Source organism: Pogona vitticeps, chromosome 5, assembly GCF_051106095.1.
Source record: "Pogona vitticeps strain Pit_001003342236 chromosome 5, PviZW2.1, whole genome shotgun sequence".
NCBI lineage: Eukaryota > Metazoa > Chordata > Lepidosauria > Squamata > Agamidae > Pogona > Pogona vitticeps.
Genome location: NC_135787.1, coordinates 190,281,107 through 190,297,619, shown reverse-complemented (window position 1 = coordinate 190,297,619; position 16,513 = coordinate 190,281,107). Strand labels below are relative to the sequence as shown.

General features: G+C 43.1%; 1 protein-coding gene across 4 annotated transcripts in view; it reads left to right on the top strand.

The window, feature by feature from the left end:
- Positions 1 to 2,059: 2,059 nt before the first annotated feature.
- CEP78 (centrosomal protein 78) overlaps positions 2,060 to 16,513 on the top strand; it is a 29,750-nt gene continuing 15,296 nt past the window's right edge. For 2 of the 4 annotated variants that reach the window (XM_020811681.3, XM_078376494.1), the window contains exons 1-7: positions 2,065 to 2,189; positions 3,768 to 4,051; positions 9,633 to 9,808; positions 9,905 to 9,977; positions 12,271 to 12,374; positions 14,714 to 14,888; positions 16,164 to 16,277. In XM_020811681.3, the coding sequence (XP_020667340.3) occupies positions 3,799 to 4,051; positions 9,633 to 9,808; positions 9,905 to 9,977; positions 12,271 to 12,374; positions 14,714 to 14,888; positions 16,164 to 16,277 (895 nt within the window). In that variant the 5' untranslated portion in view covers positions 2,065 to 2,189; positions 3,768 to 3,798. Of the gene's footprint in view, positions 2,190 to 3,767; positions 4,052 to 9,632; positions 9,809 to 9,904; positions 9,978 to 12,270; positions 12,375 to 14,713; positions 14,889 to 16,163; positions 16,278 to 16,513 lie in introns of those variants that run through there. The other 2 variants (XM_078376495.1, XM_078376496.1) reach the window with 2 other exon arrangements.

Genomic DNA, 16,513 nt, shown 5'->3' with positions numbered 1-16,513 from the left:
AGTACAAAGTTAATTCTAAATTAATCTTCTGGCCAAATTATAATCCAAAATTAGACTTGAATTATATGTATGAAATAACACACATAAGAATAATGTGACATGTGGGGGACTAACGTGTAGTTTGGCATTTTTTCACAGGCCAGAATCCACTAATTATGTGCAGTGTAAAGAAAGACAAGAGAGAAACAAAAAGGGTACCATGTGTAGGGTATGTTTCATAAAAGGAGGGGGGGGGCTTATGATTGAGTTAAAAAACACAGGCCTTTCGAGGTTACTCAAGATCTTTATTTTCTCAGTACATTAACTAATCCATGCTGAAGGAAATCAACCCTGAGTGCTCACTGGAAGGACAGATCCTGAAGCTGAGGGTCCAATCCTTTGGCCATCTGATGAGAAGAGAAGACTCCCTGGAAAAGCCCCGGATGTTGGGAAAGAGTGAAGGCAAGAGAAGGGGATGACAGAGGACGAGATGGTTGGACAATGTCATCGAAGTGACCAACATGAATTTGACTCACCTCCGGGAGGCGCTGCAAGACAGGAGGGCCTGATGTGCTCTGGTCCATGGGGTCACGAAGAGTCGGACACAAATAAACAACAACAACAACAAAACATTAACTAAGCTGCCAGCATGACTTCAGCTCAGCCTTTAAGGAAGTCGTCCTCGGTTGTTCCCTGCTCTGCTTCGGAGAGGATAATTAAAATGCGTGTAATTCCCCTGGTGGTGGTGTAGGAGGAGAGTTTTTGTGGATATGATGGACTGCCAGCAGGACAGACAAGTGGGTGCTGCATCAAATCAAGCCTCAGGTCTCAGAAGATGCTAAAATGACTAATTTAAAACTGTTCTTTGGACATGAAGAAAAACAAAGTTTACTGGGGGGGGGGAGAAACGTAGCGGTGGGAAAAGCTGAAGGTAGTAGGAAAAGAGCAAGACTAAATATGAGATTATTTGATTCAGTAAAGGAAGTGATGACCTTTACTATGCAAGACCTTAGCAAGGCTGTTAATTATAAGACCTTTTTGGAGATCGCTGATTTATAGGGTCACCTAAAACAGCAGATCAACATCAACCACTAATTAGGAGGTCATGTAGCCTCTGTAGCGATCCTGTATCATCAGCTTATAGGTCTGGCCCAGCTATGCCTCTGCCAGCTCTAATGGAGGCATCCACCACTCATTTTCACCCTTCATTTATGCAGTTTGTGTCACATCAGGAGAAAGTGAGAGGGAATCCAGCTGTTCTTATAGGTCATGAAAAAAAATTGACCAATGAATTCCAGCTGCTTGAGAGCTTTCTCTCTCCAAACGTGTATCTTTGCCCTCGTTTTAGCTTTGGATTGTATATAAGGCCCCTGCTTGAGCCCTGCAGGGAAATGTGAGAAGACCTTCATGGCCAAGAAAGGGGATATACTGTAGAAAGCCGAAGGTGCTTTTCTTTTTTTAACTTAAGGAGTGTGGAGAAAGCTTTTGTTGATTTTTTAAGAGCAGATGACTCTTACTGAGGTTGCTTTAAAAAAGCGCATGTAAGCCCCTGATCAGCTTGCCTGCTTTGGCAAGAGTTTTATTTATTTAAATATTAATTAAAATATTTATTTAAAAGAGACCATTCTGTGGCCTGTGACCTCACATCCTAGCCTCCTAGAAACGTGTCAAATGTTCATATAGTAGGAACCAGAGACCTTTGGGTAGTGTGGGCGGCATATACATTAAATTAAAATAAAATAAACAAACTATTTTTGACCTCCTGACTTTCACCTAAGAAAAAATTGCCCGGAGAAATCCCTCTTGCAAAGAACTTTTGGACTTGACATCGAAGAGTTCGTTTTCCTAGCAGATCCCATCTTGATCCATGAAAGCTCGCCTGTTCTATGATTCTGTACATTTCTTTTTTTGTGTCTCTGAACAAAGAGGACCACAATTCCCAGAAGGCTGGAAAATAACAGACCGGAGGGGGGGCGGAGAAGGGGGGTATCGCGCGCGTGCGCTCGGTTGCCGTTGGCAACCTTCCCCCTCGAGGGCTTCGGCCCTCCCCCTCGAGGAAGCGCGCTTCCCCCCCCGGTCACGTGGGGGGAAAAAGAGAAAAGAAGCGGTTTGGGTGGGCGGGCCCGGAGGCTGCTGGGCAACGAAGGCGACGGTTGGCACGCGCGGGGCGGGAAGGGAGAGGCCGAAGCCGCCAGGTGGGTCCCCGGCAGGTGAGGCGGAGGTGCATTTTTTGGGGGGGAGGCAAGGCTAGGCTGTGGGACGCATCCTTTTGTTGGGAGGGGGTGCTTCTGCTCTCCTTCCCCTTCCTCCGCCGACTGGCAAAGGCGCCTGCTCTTGAGGAGCGGGATCCTAGAAGGGACTACAAAACCCAGAATCCCCCAACCACCAACAACACCCCAGTTAGTTTTCCCGCCCTCCCCACCACCACCACTCATTCTTTTGAATTCGCTCTGTGCAAGCATTGTTGGGGGGGGGGGAGAGTAAAAAAAAAAAAAGACAAACACGTGGTGGCATCTTTAAAAGACTAACGTTTATAATTTTTGAGGCGAACTTTCGTCATTAAGTAGGCTTGTCCATGAAAGCTCACATCAGAAAATATTAAAGTTAGTTTTTAAGGTGCCACCACGATTTTTTTTTACTTTTTATGTTTATTTTCTTTTAAAAATCCTCACCCCTTTAAACTTTTTCCTTCTAAAAGTTTTGAAACTTTGCTCCCCTTCGTCTTCCTGTGTGGTGGGATGTGTGATTCAACAGGTAAAGCCCCCCACCTCAAGGATCTACCTGCCTTTTTCTGGATTTCCAGACTGCTGTGTCCATGCATACAGTGTAGACGGTGGCCTTTGATGTTTATTTAGGATGGGAAGAAAGAGGTGGGGTGCTCGAGGTGAAGTGTGTCTCAGAATGGGAATAATGTTATGCATTCCAAAAAGTGGCAGGATGATGGGGAATCTGGGTCTGTTGAGCTTTGGTCTTGTCACAGATTTGGCGACAGGAAAAACGCAGAGTTATTGAAGACACAAGTTCTTCTTTTGCAAGACGGTTGTATTTACAGTATTTACAGGCAAGCATCACATTAGCATGGCAGGAACTCTTTACACAAACGGACGTAGTGGATAGCAGCAAATGGTGAAGAAGGACAGAGACACTGTTCACTTATATACATATACAGTACATGGCATCTCTAGTCCAATCAGAAGACACATGACTTCATCTTCTGCACCTGGTGTCTTCTTATTTCCAGACATTGCATCATCTTCAGAGTGACTCAGCATATTCACATCTGTCCATAATGGCAGCTCGTTAATAATACATTTATTCAGGTTCAGGCCTACAAAATTTCTATATTCTGACAGGTCTCCATATTGCCAGTGAGGAACAAGATGGACCCCCTTCAGTCCTGGACTTCATGTGTAACAAGCACCCACCAGGAAGCATCTGCTTTGAAGCCTCTTCAGAGTTTTTATTTTGAATCAACTCTAACCCGAGGCTTTAGTTAGATTGGTATTAAGATAAAGTAGGAAGGCAATATGTATGCTAGATTGGAGAGAACCATGTATGGCTGAATTTGAAGTGCATGTGTTTTTATATGCTTTAATGAAATATATTCTGAGCGCCAAGCAGGGTGTTCTTGTACTTTTTTGATCCCTCCTCAGTTGCCTGGTATCAAGAAAAGCAGTGTAAAGCGGAGCTACAGTGGTAGCAGGTTCGGTACAGCCTGTGTCAAATATCGGGTATTAAAAAATAACAGATGTTTGGATTACATTGGTATTTTGTTTTTCTCTTCTTAGTTTGGAATCCCAGCTCAACGCATGACGAGAAATGATTGACTCGGTCAAAATAAGGAGACAGTGCAGCTTGGATTTTTACTCTCATTATGAGCACCTCTGTGCAGTTCAAGGCTGCCCCCCTCTAGCATCTGTGAAAGCGAAGAAGTTTCAAGGTGTTCTTGATATCAATGCAGATCGCATCAAAGCTGCTGACTGGGTCCCCCTCCTAACTGCTATCAAGCAAAACAAGACTTTGACGTCTATTGCCATAAAGAGCTTTCACCATCAAGGGCATGGAGATTCAGGTAGAAGTCAGTTATAGTTTTATTGTGCGGTCATAGACCTGTTCATACAAAAATAAGGTAAATACATAACATATAGAATCTTGCTACAGCGTTCTGCCAGTTCTCATAGCCGAAAACAAAAACTTAGCCACTAACTGTGTAATTATTTGATTCTCTCCAAACAACAGAAAGTTCAGATAGCTTCTGGGAGGTAGATCAGTACATTTAGTCATAAGTGAACCAAGATATCAGATGTCCTTGATCCTATATAGGCTACATTCTAAAATGATGTGCACAAGGTCTCAATAATTTATTTCCCACAGGGACAAATCCTTTCATTGTATTTTTTTTATTTTATTTTATTTATTTATTGTCATTGTAAGTATATACACAGTACTATATACCCATACAATGAAATTCACAGACATCCAAAGACCAGACATATGCACACACATAAAATTCCCCAAACACTTCCCACCCACCCACACACAAAAAATCCCCCAACACTCCCCACCCACTAAAAGTCCCCCACTAAAAATACAAACATCTACACCGCAGGCCAAGTAACACAGTCCAACTAACTATTCACTACTGGTGGTCTTTAAGCTCATTATTAAATGCAATTATAAGCCAACGTAGACGTCGCTGTTTAGTAATGTATACATGCTGAATATTCCAGCTCGTTCTAGGACTACTCTGTTTGGAACTTTGTCCTGCCAGGTGATGCCAAAAATCCGTCGGAGGCAACGCATATGGAAGGTGTTCAGCTTCCTCTCCTGACGTGCACAAAGGGTCCAGGACTCACTGCAGTACAGGAATGTGCTCAGGACACAGGCTCTATAGACCTGAATCTTTGTATGTGTCGTCAGCTTCTTATTGAGCCATACTCTCTTTGTGAGTCTAGAGAATATGGTAGCTGCTTTGCCAATGCGTTTATCCACCTTGACATCCAGGGACAGGGTGTCAGAGATGGTTGAGCCAGGGTACACAAAGTCATGAACAACCTCCAATTCTTGTGTGGAGATGGTAATAGAAGGAGGTGAGTCCACGGCCTGGCCTATGACTTGTGTTTTCTTCAGGCTGATTGTTAGTCCAAAGTCCTGACAGGCCTTACTGAAACGATTCATGAGTTGTTGGAGGTCTTCAGCAGAGTGAGCAACAATGGCTGCATCATCTGCAAAGAGGAAGTCCCGCATGCATTTCAGTTGGACTTTGGTCTTTGCTCTCAATCTGGAGAGATTAAAGAGCTTTCCGTCTGATCTAGTCCGGAGATAGACACCTTCTGTTGCAGTTCCAAGGCATGCCTCAGCATGACAGCAAAAAAGATCCCAAAAAGGGTTGGTGCGAGGACACAGTCCTGTTTCACTCCACTTCGGATGTCAAAGGGATCTGATGTTGAGCCGTCAAAAACTACAGTGCCTTTCATTCCCTCATGGAAGGATCTGATGATGTTAAGGAGACGAGGTGGGCATCCAATCTTGGGAAGTATTTTAAAAAGGCCATCCCTGCTAACCAAGTCAAATGCTTTTGTAAGGTCTATGAAGGCCACTAAGTGGCTGTTGTTGTTCCCTGCATTTCTCCTGCAACTGTCGGAGGGAGAATACCATGTTAGTGGTGGATCTATTAGCTCGAAATCCACACTGTGATTCTGGATAGACTCTGTCTGCAAGTATCTGGAGCCTCTTCAGCACCACACGGGCAAGCAGCTTCCCTACAATGCTAAGAAGAGAGATGCCACGGTAGTTATTGCAGTCACCCCTGTCTCCTTTGTTCTTGTACAATGTGACAATGTTTGCATCCTTCATGTCCTGTGGTACTCCACCTTCCCTCCAGCAGAGGCAAAAGATTCATACAGTTCGGTGGTGATGATCTCTTTACCACATTTCAGCACTTCAACAGGGATGTTGTCCCTTCCAGGTGCCTTGCCAGAGGCGACAGAATCCAAGGCCGCATTTATTTCTGCTAGGGTTGGTTCGCTGTCCAGCTCTTCCAAGACAGGCAGACACTCAATGTTATTTAATGCTTCTTTAGTTACTGCATTCTTTCTGGAATATAGCTCAAAGTAGTGCTGCACCCATCGTTCCATCTGCTGTGCTCGGTCCTGGATGATCACACCTGTAGCAGACTTCAAGGGAGCAGATTTCTTCTGTAGTGGACCTAAGGCCTGCTTGATACCATCATACATTCCTTTGATGTTACCTGTGTCCGCTGCTATCTGTATCTGAGACCAGAGCTGAAGGCAATAATTATTGGAGCATCTCCTGGCAGCCTGTTGGACTTGGTTACGAGCAGCTCGAAGAGCTTGCAGGTTGTACTCGCTAGGACAGGTTTTGTATGCTGTTAGAGCTCTTCTCTTATCCTTGATGGCTGGCATTAACTCCTCCGAATGGGCTTCGAACCAGTCAGCCATCTTTCTCGTCTTCTTGCCAAAGGTGGACAAGGCGGTGTTATACACAGCGGTCTTGAAGTGTTCCCATCGTTCAGGTGCATTTACATTAGCTGGACCTGGGAGGGTTTCCTCAAGTGCTTGGGCAAATTCCTTCACTTTTCTTTGATCGCGAGTCTTGCTGATGTCAATACGTGGTCTTCCTTCCTTTTTCGTGTGGTACAGTTTCTTTGTTCGCAGTTTTATTGTACTACACACCAGGGAGTGATCAGTATCGCAATCAGCACTCTGGTAGCTGCGTGTGATTGTAACACTTGGAAGGCTAGAACGTCTAGTGAGGATCAAATCGAGCTGATGCCAGTGCTTGGATCTTGGATGTCTCCAGGAAACTCTGTGTTGCAGCTTTGTATTAAAGAATGTGTTGCTCACACAAAGACCATAATAACAGCAAAACTCCAGTAAGCGTTGGCCATTTTCGTTCATCTTTCCAATGCCAAAACGGCCTAGACAAGTGGGCCAAGAATTGTGATCAGCACCAACTCTAGCATTAAAGTCTCCAAGAATGAACAGTGCCTCTCTTTCAGGGACTTTTTTGATAGTAGCTGCCAGATCGTCATAGAATTTGTCTTTCTCTTCTGTAGTGGCTGACAGTGTTGGTGCATATGCACTAATGAGGGTTACTGGTCCTGCTGATGAGTGGAGCTGCAGAGACAGGATTCTTTCACTCCCCACAGTAGGTGGAACAGTGCATCTCAGAAAGGTGTTTCTGACTGCAAAGCCAACACCATGCTCCCTGGTCTCATTCAATGGTTTTCCCTGCCAGAAGAATGAGAAGTTTTTTTCTTTGACAGATCCTGAGTCTGGTAGTCTTGTCTCTTGCAGGGCAACAATGTCCATCTGCAGCCTACTCAGTTCCATGTCAATGACAGCTGTCTTGCGCACATCGCCTATTTCTTGCAGGTCATCAGGACTACAGGTCATCAGGACTACTACAGAGTAGTCCTAGAACGAGCTGGAATATTCAGCATGTATACATTACTGAAACAGCGACGTCTACGTTGGCTTGGGCAGGTCGTGAGAATGGCTGATGGTCGGATTCCAAAGGATCTCCTGTATGGAGAATTAGTGCAGGGAAATCGCCCCAGAGGGAGACCACAGCTGCGATACAAGGATATCTGCAAGTGGGATCTGAAGGCCTTAGAAATAGACCTCAACAGATGGGAAACCCTGACATCTGACTGTTCAGCCTGGAGGCAGGCAGTGCTTCACGGCCTCTCCCAATTTGAAGAGACTCTTGTCCAGCAGGCCGAGGCAAAGAGGAAGTCACAAAAGCAGCAAAACCAGGGAGCTGGACAGGGGACAGATTGGATTTGTCTTCAGTGTGGAAGAGATTGCCACTCTCGAATTGGCCTCTTCAGCCACACTAGACGCTGTTCCAAGTCCTCCATACAGAGCATGACACCATAGTCTTTCGAGACTGAAGGATGCCTAACTAAGCTCTGGGATAAAAAGTATTCAGAAAACGTGCGGTCCGAGTCTTAATTGTTCTGTATCTTCTGCCAGACGGCAACAGTTCAAAAAAGTTATAAGCAGGATGGGTAGAGTCTCTCAGGATGCTGTGTGACTTCCTCAGACAGCGGGATGTGAAGATGTCATCCAGGGTTGGTAGCTGGAGCCCAATGATATTCTGGGCAATTTTAATGGTTCTCTGTAGAGCTTTTTTGTCTGCTACAGAGCTACTCCCAAACCATGCCAGAATGCCATAGGTTAGGACACTCTCAATGGTGCTACGATAGTATGACAGAAGTATGGTAAATGCTGAGATAAATTTAACTTGCCGAGCATTCTCAGGAAATACAGCCTCTTCTGTGCCTTCTTCACTAGCATGTTGGCATTTATAGTCCATGAGAGGTCCTCTGAGATGCAAGTGCCCAGAAATTTAAAACTACCAACTCTCTCCACTTCCTCTCCATTTATGTACAGTGGTAAATGTACATTTCTCTTCCTCCTAAAATCAATTATGAGTTCTTTAGTTTTTTTAATGTTAAGTGTGAGATGATTTTCTTTACACCAAGGTATCAACCCTTGTGCTTATTTTCTATAAGCAGACTCATTGTTCTTATTTATGAGCCCCACCACTATCATATCATCTGCATATTTAATAATTGCGTTGGTGTTATATAGTGGGGTGCAATCATGTGTGTACAGGGAATAGAGGAAGGGACTTAGCACGCAGCCCTGGGGAGCACCTGTACTTAGTACCAGGGTAGAAGAATGGTGGGATCCCATCCTTACTGATTGTGGCCTATCTGTCAGAAAGTCACCGATCTCTGGAGTGCCTAGCCGCTGCAAATGCTTGCGCCGCCATCTTGACCAACTGTATGGGGTGTTATTAAAATGCCCTTTTAAAAGGGTTGAGGGAAAGCAGTTAAACCTAGCCCTTGAAAAAGGCAAAGCGATATCTTGCTGCTGTAATTTGGGATAAGCTGGCTTGGGGAAGTTAAAATTTCGGCCAAAATAGAGTGGTGAACAAGTCCTGTGTGCATGCTAGGGAGTATTGAAGGTCTGTATCTTTAATACGTTGAATAAGTATTGGTTTAATGCTATCTTGAGGATGTCTCAGTAGGAAATCCATAGAGAAGCATTGGAGATGTAGTTTTTATGTAAATCCCTTATGCTATAAGGTGGCAAAGACATCTTTCTGCAAATAATATAGGTAGCCACAAGTTATTGGGGCATAAACCATCTTGAACTAATAAGGAAATGCATGTAGCCACGCATATCATTCTACTGAGGGCATACCATCGAGCCACAGCCTCTGGTTCTGCAGTGAGATCTTTTGTGGACTTTAAAGATTTTCTTTGCCAAGGTTTTTCTGGAGTGCAGCCCTCAGTGCATTTGATGGAGAGAGATGTAGTCCACAAAAGCTTAGTCCAGCATGCGGCTGGTTAGTCTCATCAGGTGCCACAAGACTTCATTCCTCCTGCTGAAACAGACCCATGCTGCTACTCTTTGAAACATTTTGGCCACAGTGGCACTAATGCAAAGGAAGTAAGATCTATGTATTCTCAAAGGCTTGCAGAAATAATATATTTGCTGTGCAGAATGAAATTGGAATGCGAGCTGCCTATATAAAGAACTAAGTCTGATATGACTTTCATATTGTTTATGTATTGACTCCCAAAAGGATGTAATCTGATTTTTTTTATCTGATAGGCAGTGAAAGGCAAGGTCCATATATAAGAAGGAGAATTCCAGCAGTTCGATCCAAAGACTTAACCAGCCAGCTATGTAAAGCTATCAAAGGTTGCCTGACAGTATCAAATGCTTTGGGAAACCTGGAGCTACAGGGATTGCTGTTGAGAGAGAAAGACTTAATATTATTGACAAAAGTAAGATTTCTCAAATTTAACTAATGGGTACGTTTAGGGAGATACTGATATCTTGTACCTGCTTTAAAATTACTAAATTTTCTTTTAATTTTTAAGGGGTTGGCTAACACAGCATCATTACAGCGACTATCTCTTGCACACTCACCAATTGGTGATGGAGGTTTGGAAAGTAAGTCCTAATTAAAGAAAAACAAGATTTATATGTTTAGCAGTGCAGTTGTAGAATATATTAGATCTAGTCTCTGTTTTTGCCAAGTCATGTACATTTGCCATATTGTTTCAATAGGTAGAATTAGTGTAATGCTTGCTCTATAGCTTGATTTATTTCCTTTGGCACAATAAAGCATTTTTTCATCTTTGAAATGAAATGGAGCATTCCATTTACATCTTGATTTTCTTCTATTGAACGTTCTTAGAATAATTGGATGAATTAAAAAATATGATTAGTCCTATATTCTTTAAATCATTCCTCAAAATTATAATTTAATACATTGTTAGCTCTGCTAATAGGTAGTCACAATGGTTCTTTTTTACAACATAGAAGCAGAAGGTTGATGTAGGGACCATGTTCAGTTTTGATTTCCAAGTAATAGCTGAGTTTGCTTTGCGTGTGCTGCTAATCAGGTGTATCTTGTAAGAATCACCAAATGTATTTGAACTTTATATAGATATCTACCCTGTTTCCCTGAAAATAAGATAGGGTCTTATATTAATTTTTGCTCCAAAAATGCATGAGGGCTTATTTTCAGGGGATGTTTTATTTTTTCATGTACAACAATCTACATTTAGTCAAATACAGTCATGTCATCTGGTTGCTGCACAATGGGGGTTTTACTTAACGAGGACTTATTTTTGGGGTAGGGCTTATATTACGAGCATCCTGAAAAATCCTACTAGGGCTTATTTTTCAGGTTAGGTCATATTTTCGGGGAAACAGGGTATATAAAGTTCAGGTATCTTCCTCTCTCTTAATTGCATTTGTGTGAGAAGGACAGGCGTTCCAGTATGGTTTAGTGACTAGAACTCAGAAGACCTGGGTTTTGCTCAGTTGTTGGAACTAAGTTGGCGTGGGGAGGCAGTGGTCAACCACTTCATGAACATTTCACATACCTTAGAAACCCTACTAGGGTTGCCATAAGTTGTAAGGAATTTGACTGTACATAACAGCAACCAGAAGGAGAGATGGATCATGCCTGGAGACTAACTCCTGTGATCATGTCTTCTGCTCTGTAGTTTCCAAGTGTTAGGTGAAGGTCTGAAACTGGGAGCTCCTTATTTATAGGTCAGACTCCCTGCCTATTTGAGAAGTCTGCAGCTTTTAAATTAAGGAGTGATTCACTATGGGTACAACAGGCTTCCTGTTTCAGAGGCCATAGATAACGGCGAATGTGGTCAGCCATGTAGGGCCAGCAATCGCAGCCAAAAAGAATACCCTCAGAGGGCTTTCATTTGAGGTGCTAGGTGCTCTTTAGGCAGGCCTTCCCTCCTGTCATTACTTAATTCATTCTTGCTGTCTTGAATTATATGAATGCGGTTGTTTTATTTTATACTGTTATTATTTTATGAATTGCTGTTAGCTGCCCAGAGTAGACTTTGATCTAGATGGGTGGGATATAAATTAAATAAATAAATAAATAAATGTCTCACATGTTTTTGATTAGAAAGCAACATAACTGCTATTTCTGTATGCATAATCAGTCTTTTGGCAGGGCAAGTACCCAATAAGGTGGTTTTCTGCCTGCCTGAAACTGTCTTATCATGGCAAAATAGCAATTTTGTCCCACAGAGGCACCAACCAATACACCTTGCCTAAAATTCTAATGAAAAGAAACGTGCAGCAAAGAATACATGCTGTCCTCAGGAGCTGAATGATGGCCATCTTTCAGCCTTTTTCCCATAAGAGATGGTTTTGCTTTATAGTTCCTGGTTGCTGGCATGTGTTGTCATTACTAGCTGTTTCTTGAGTTAATCCTGCTTCTAGTAACTCCTAATTATTCTGGGCAACTTCCCAAACAAATTTTTGCTCAACTCTTTGGAGAAGCACTGCAGATCGTGGACTTTTATGTATTAGAGTTTCTGTTCCTTCCAATATTCTTCAGATGAGTTTTTTGCTCCTTTGCCAATTAAATTTGATTCTGACATTCACTTTCTGTTCCATGTTCAAAAACTATTTTTGTAATGTCCTAAAACCATGGGAATGGTACATGCCCTCAGTTGGAAAGTAACTTTATACCTGCTTGTTGGGCGTCAAACCACTGGTTTGTTCACAGTATTGCATAAATATTTGCAAAGCCCAGGTCAGTAAGATATGGTTCAAATTACTACAAATCAAACCATCGTGCATTTTCCATTTTACAGGACACAAAGAGTTACAAATAAAAGGGGGAAACTTGTAACTAGGAGTTTTTAAAGACAGCAATCATAATGATATACTTAGTGACATGTATTGTTTTTATTTTCAGTAATTTGTCAGAGTGTGAAGAATTCTGCTTCCATCAAATCTGTAGATTTTACAGGGTGCAGTTTGACCTGGCGGGGAACAGAACACTTGGCCAGCATCTTAAAGGTAAAAACCTATTTTAACTGTGTGTTTTGGAAACCTGATTTCCCTTGCAATAATGCTCTTGGCTGTTTTTACATATGAAAAGAATGATTGTTTCTTTAATCCACATATCAGCTTCCTTGTTGGGGACCCCTGTTGTAAAGGATTGAATATGGATGTGCTGAGTTGTTTTCCTTCAGCATGATCCACAGAACGCTTACTTGGAAGCATATCTAGGTGGAGTTTAAAGGGATATGCCTATAAGGCAGGCTTCCCTAATTATGCCCTCCAGATGATTGAAGTGACACCTCCATCAGCCTCAGTGAACACGATTAATGGTCAGAAATGATTATGAAAGTTGTGGTTCAAAATGTGTGCATATGGAATGGCAGCCCGGCATGGCAATCCTCATTCTTGAATCAGTGTCTCAGTGTTGCCGCTGTTGTTATCATCTAAAGTCTTCTGGGTTCATTTCAGCAGACCAGACGTGAAGGAGCAACTGAGTGGCAGTTTCCTCATTCCGCATCTGTCTGGAGCAGTGGTCCCCAACCTTTTCTGAGTCATGGACTGGTTGGGATGTGTGGGGTCCATTTAGGGGGGGCACCCCACTGTGCTTGCGGGTGGATGGAGCGCAATAGCAGAGGGGCCGGGTGCTCTCTCGTGCATGCGTGAAGGGGTAGAGCGCTCTTGTGCGCATGTGCAAAGGGGCAGGGCGTGCTCGTGGAGGGGCGGGGAGTGCTTGCGTGCATGCATGGAGGGGTGAGAAGCGCTTGTGGGTGGGCAGGGTACCTGTGTGTACAGGTGACGGGCCGTGTGTGCGGGTGGGGTGGGTGGGAGGAGTGTGTGCGGGGGGACCCGGGAGATCTGTCTCTGTGGCCCGGTCCTGCCATGGCCACGGACTGTCACTGGGCCGTGGCCTGGGGGTTGGGGACCCTTGGTCTGGAGGATTTGTCAAGCAAGGAAGAGGAGAGAGATGTATTTATGCCAGCTGCAAACTTTCCATGGATATATTGGAAAACAGCTTTAGAGCTCTGCCTCCCTCAGTCTGTCCAAACCAGGTCTCTCATCACCCCCTTTTTTGGAAAAGCTGTCCTCGGAAAAGCAAGGGATGTTGATGTGTCTGTGGGATTTGAAGAGAGGTTCTAGGAGACGTTATTGTCCCTTGTGAGGGCAAACCTGTGCCCTTAGAGAATGAGATCTGAGCAATTCCACGGCTCCTGTAATGATCAAACCAGCAGAGCCTTTTAGCCTAATACTAAAATCCTGTTTGGTTTAAGTTACAATGACAGCAGTTGAGGGTATCATTAGTCACACAAATGGTTCAAAAAATACACTTTTCCATTTTCTTCCTCAAAGGTCGCAAGACTCTCATGGAATTTCTTTAATCATCAGGAAGCCATTGGGGGCCACAGGACAGGAGGGGGAAGTTTTTAATTACCAAAAATTGCTGCTGCCCTTAAAATTGTCCTGGTGGAGGTGGTTCTTGATCATGAAGGACCTTTTAAAAAATGTTCCTTGCACATCTCCTGAATGATGAGAAGGATTCCATGGAAGCTTCAGGGGGAGAAACTGGAAATGTTTCATTTCTGAAAAATATGAACTGATGATGATGTCATCAGCTGTGTGCAGCATAATTTACAGCAACAGGATTTCAGCCTAAGTTTTCCATAACATGGTGTCATTATCTTTAAACATATACTATTTTTGTTGGTAAGAAGGTGCTCATTCCCAAGCATTCTCTTTATTTGGGACCTAATGTGGTATCTTATGAAATACATTTTTCCATTTCCTGCGATTCACACCAAGACAAGTTATTCAAAATGCCAGGTTGTAAGGAACTTACCCTATTTTTTCCATGTATAAGATACTACTTTTTCCTAAAATCATTACCCTAAAAATTGAGGGGTGTCTTATACACAGAGGTAAGCTGAAGAGAGAACAAAACGCCTCGTACCTTGCCTCTGTAAACAGGCTTCCTCCAATCACGAGCCTTATGGAACTGATATTGGGTGATGCTTAACAAACCAATTGGAACACACCTTGTTGGAGGTGGAGCCTGTAGGCTCAGATGCAACAGGGACTCGTAATGTCTGAGTGTTCTGAGCCCAGAGGCTGAATCCTCAAGGTTAAGATTTCTTAATTTTGGGTTAGAGAAGCAGGGTGGGAGGTCTTATACTTTATATGGGAGTGTCTTATACACTGGAAAATACGGCAATCAGATTATTTTTCTCAGTAAAGAATGATTTAGGAATGTAGCTTTAATTACGTTTATCATCTCACCAGTATAATGGCCATTCGGCTTTTATTTCTCCTAACTGGCCTTTTCAGTAGCTGTTTTTATTTGTATCTTGGTGGCTTCTAAGTACCAAGCAATGAGGAGACACGGAGAAGCTTGGGCGGAGAGTCTTCGCTACAGGAGACCGGACTTGGACTGCATGGCTGGCTTGAGGCGCCTTACTCTCAACTGCAACAGCCTTATTGGTGACCGTGGGGCTACTGTTTTAGCTGAATGCCTTGGAGAAGACCTGTGGCTGAAAGGTGTGTGCGAATTAGAAGATTATTTCAATATTTTCATAGTTTTCTAGACCCAGGCCTGAGCGAAGGGAATTATCATCTCTTTTTTTTCCATGAGAGATCTTGCATTTCTCTCAGGGTTCTTTAAGTAAGATTAAGACTCATTATTTTAATTTTTTTATTTTTCACCTGCTTTGTTTAATCAGTGATCAAAATTGCACAGACTCTGGGTTAAGTAACATTTAAACACAGGTTGTCCTTCTCTTTGTCCCCTCCCACCTTCCCTTTTTCCTATCCTTTCATCTCCATGGGATTTATTAAGCAAGATGTGAATTCTAAATAAGACTTGAATCAAGAGTCTCTTCCTAAGTATGGGGATCATTTATCTTCTGTGTTCCTTGGCCAGGAGCATTGTGTTGTTTGGAAGGAAAAAAAAACCCATATAGTGTCCCCTTAAGAACTGAGCTTCCACGAACTGCAGTCCACTTCGTGAGGTGTATATGATGATGTGGGCTGCAGTTTACGGGAGCTAAAGCCAAGCAGAAATGCTATTCTTGAAAATGCCACTAGACTTCCATTGCTCCCACTGCAAGAGTGGGAGCTCTGCAAAAGTCTCCACCTCCCAGAATATTTTCCTCCTTGGGGTAACTGTGGAAGCGCTCAAGTGAGCAATGGTGGCTGTAAGAATGGGAGTTGTGCTGAAACTGTAACATGCAGGTGAACACGTATCAAACATAAAACTGACTCTATGACTGCCCAATGCTTTTGATATGTAAAGCATGTGTAGGATTTGTTTGTTTGTTTTTAAATATTTTACCCCACATTCCTCCTTAAAAAGGCTGAAGGCAGCTTACGTAATTAAAACACAGTATTAAAGCTAACAGCAGTGAGTATACAAAATACAAATACTAAAAGGATCAAACAAATACCATGCTAAAAAACACCACCACCAAAACACATTCAATGCAGTAAAGTACAATCATCCATTAAAAAAACTTTTCTCAGAAGCCGGTCACTAAGGGGAAGTTTGCCTGAAGAGAAAGGTCTTTGCCTGCTTCCGGAAGTAGAGTAAAAATGGGGCCAGTCTGGCCTCCTGTGGGAGGGAGTTCCAAAGTCTGTGGGCAGCCACAGAGAAGGCCCTCTTACTGCAGTACTTGCACCGATTGTTATCATTATAAGATCAGTAGTGTCATGGTCAGGACACAGTCTTTAAAATGCATTCATCTTCCTGCATAGAGCCTGCTGTGTCTCTGTTCAGCAATGGACAATTTTAATGTTTCACTCTCTTTAATATTCTAGCCCTTGATCTGCAGCAATGTGGAATTACCAACGAGGGGGCAAGATCACTCTTGGATGCCTTTGAGACTAACACAACGCTCGTGGTTCTGGACATCAGAAAAAACCCCTTAGTAGGTTTGTGTGTTTCTGTTTCCCTACTTTGAAGGAGAAAGAATGTTTTTGAAAAGGGCAGTGTATGTTATGAGTGACTTACTAGTCTTTCCTCCTGCATAAGCACTAGAAAATTCAGGGCATTTGTCGTATTGTGAGTTTCTTTTTGAGAGGCAAAACCAGAGAGGGTGGCTTAAAATAATACGGGTTGAGCAAGTGCTACGGTAGAGGTGGCATCTCAACAACTAGGATCCTAGCTT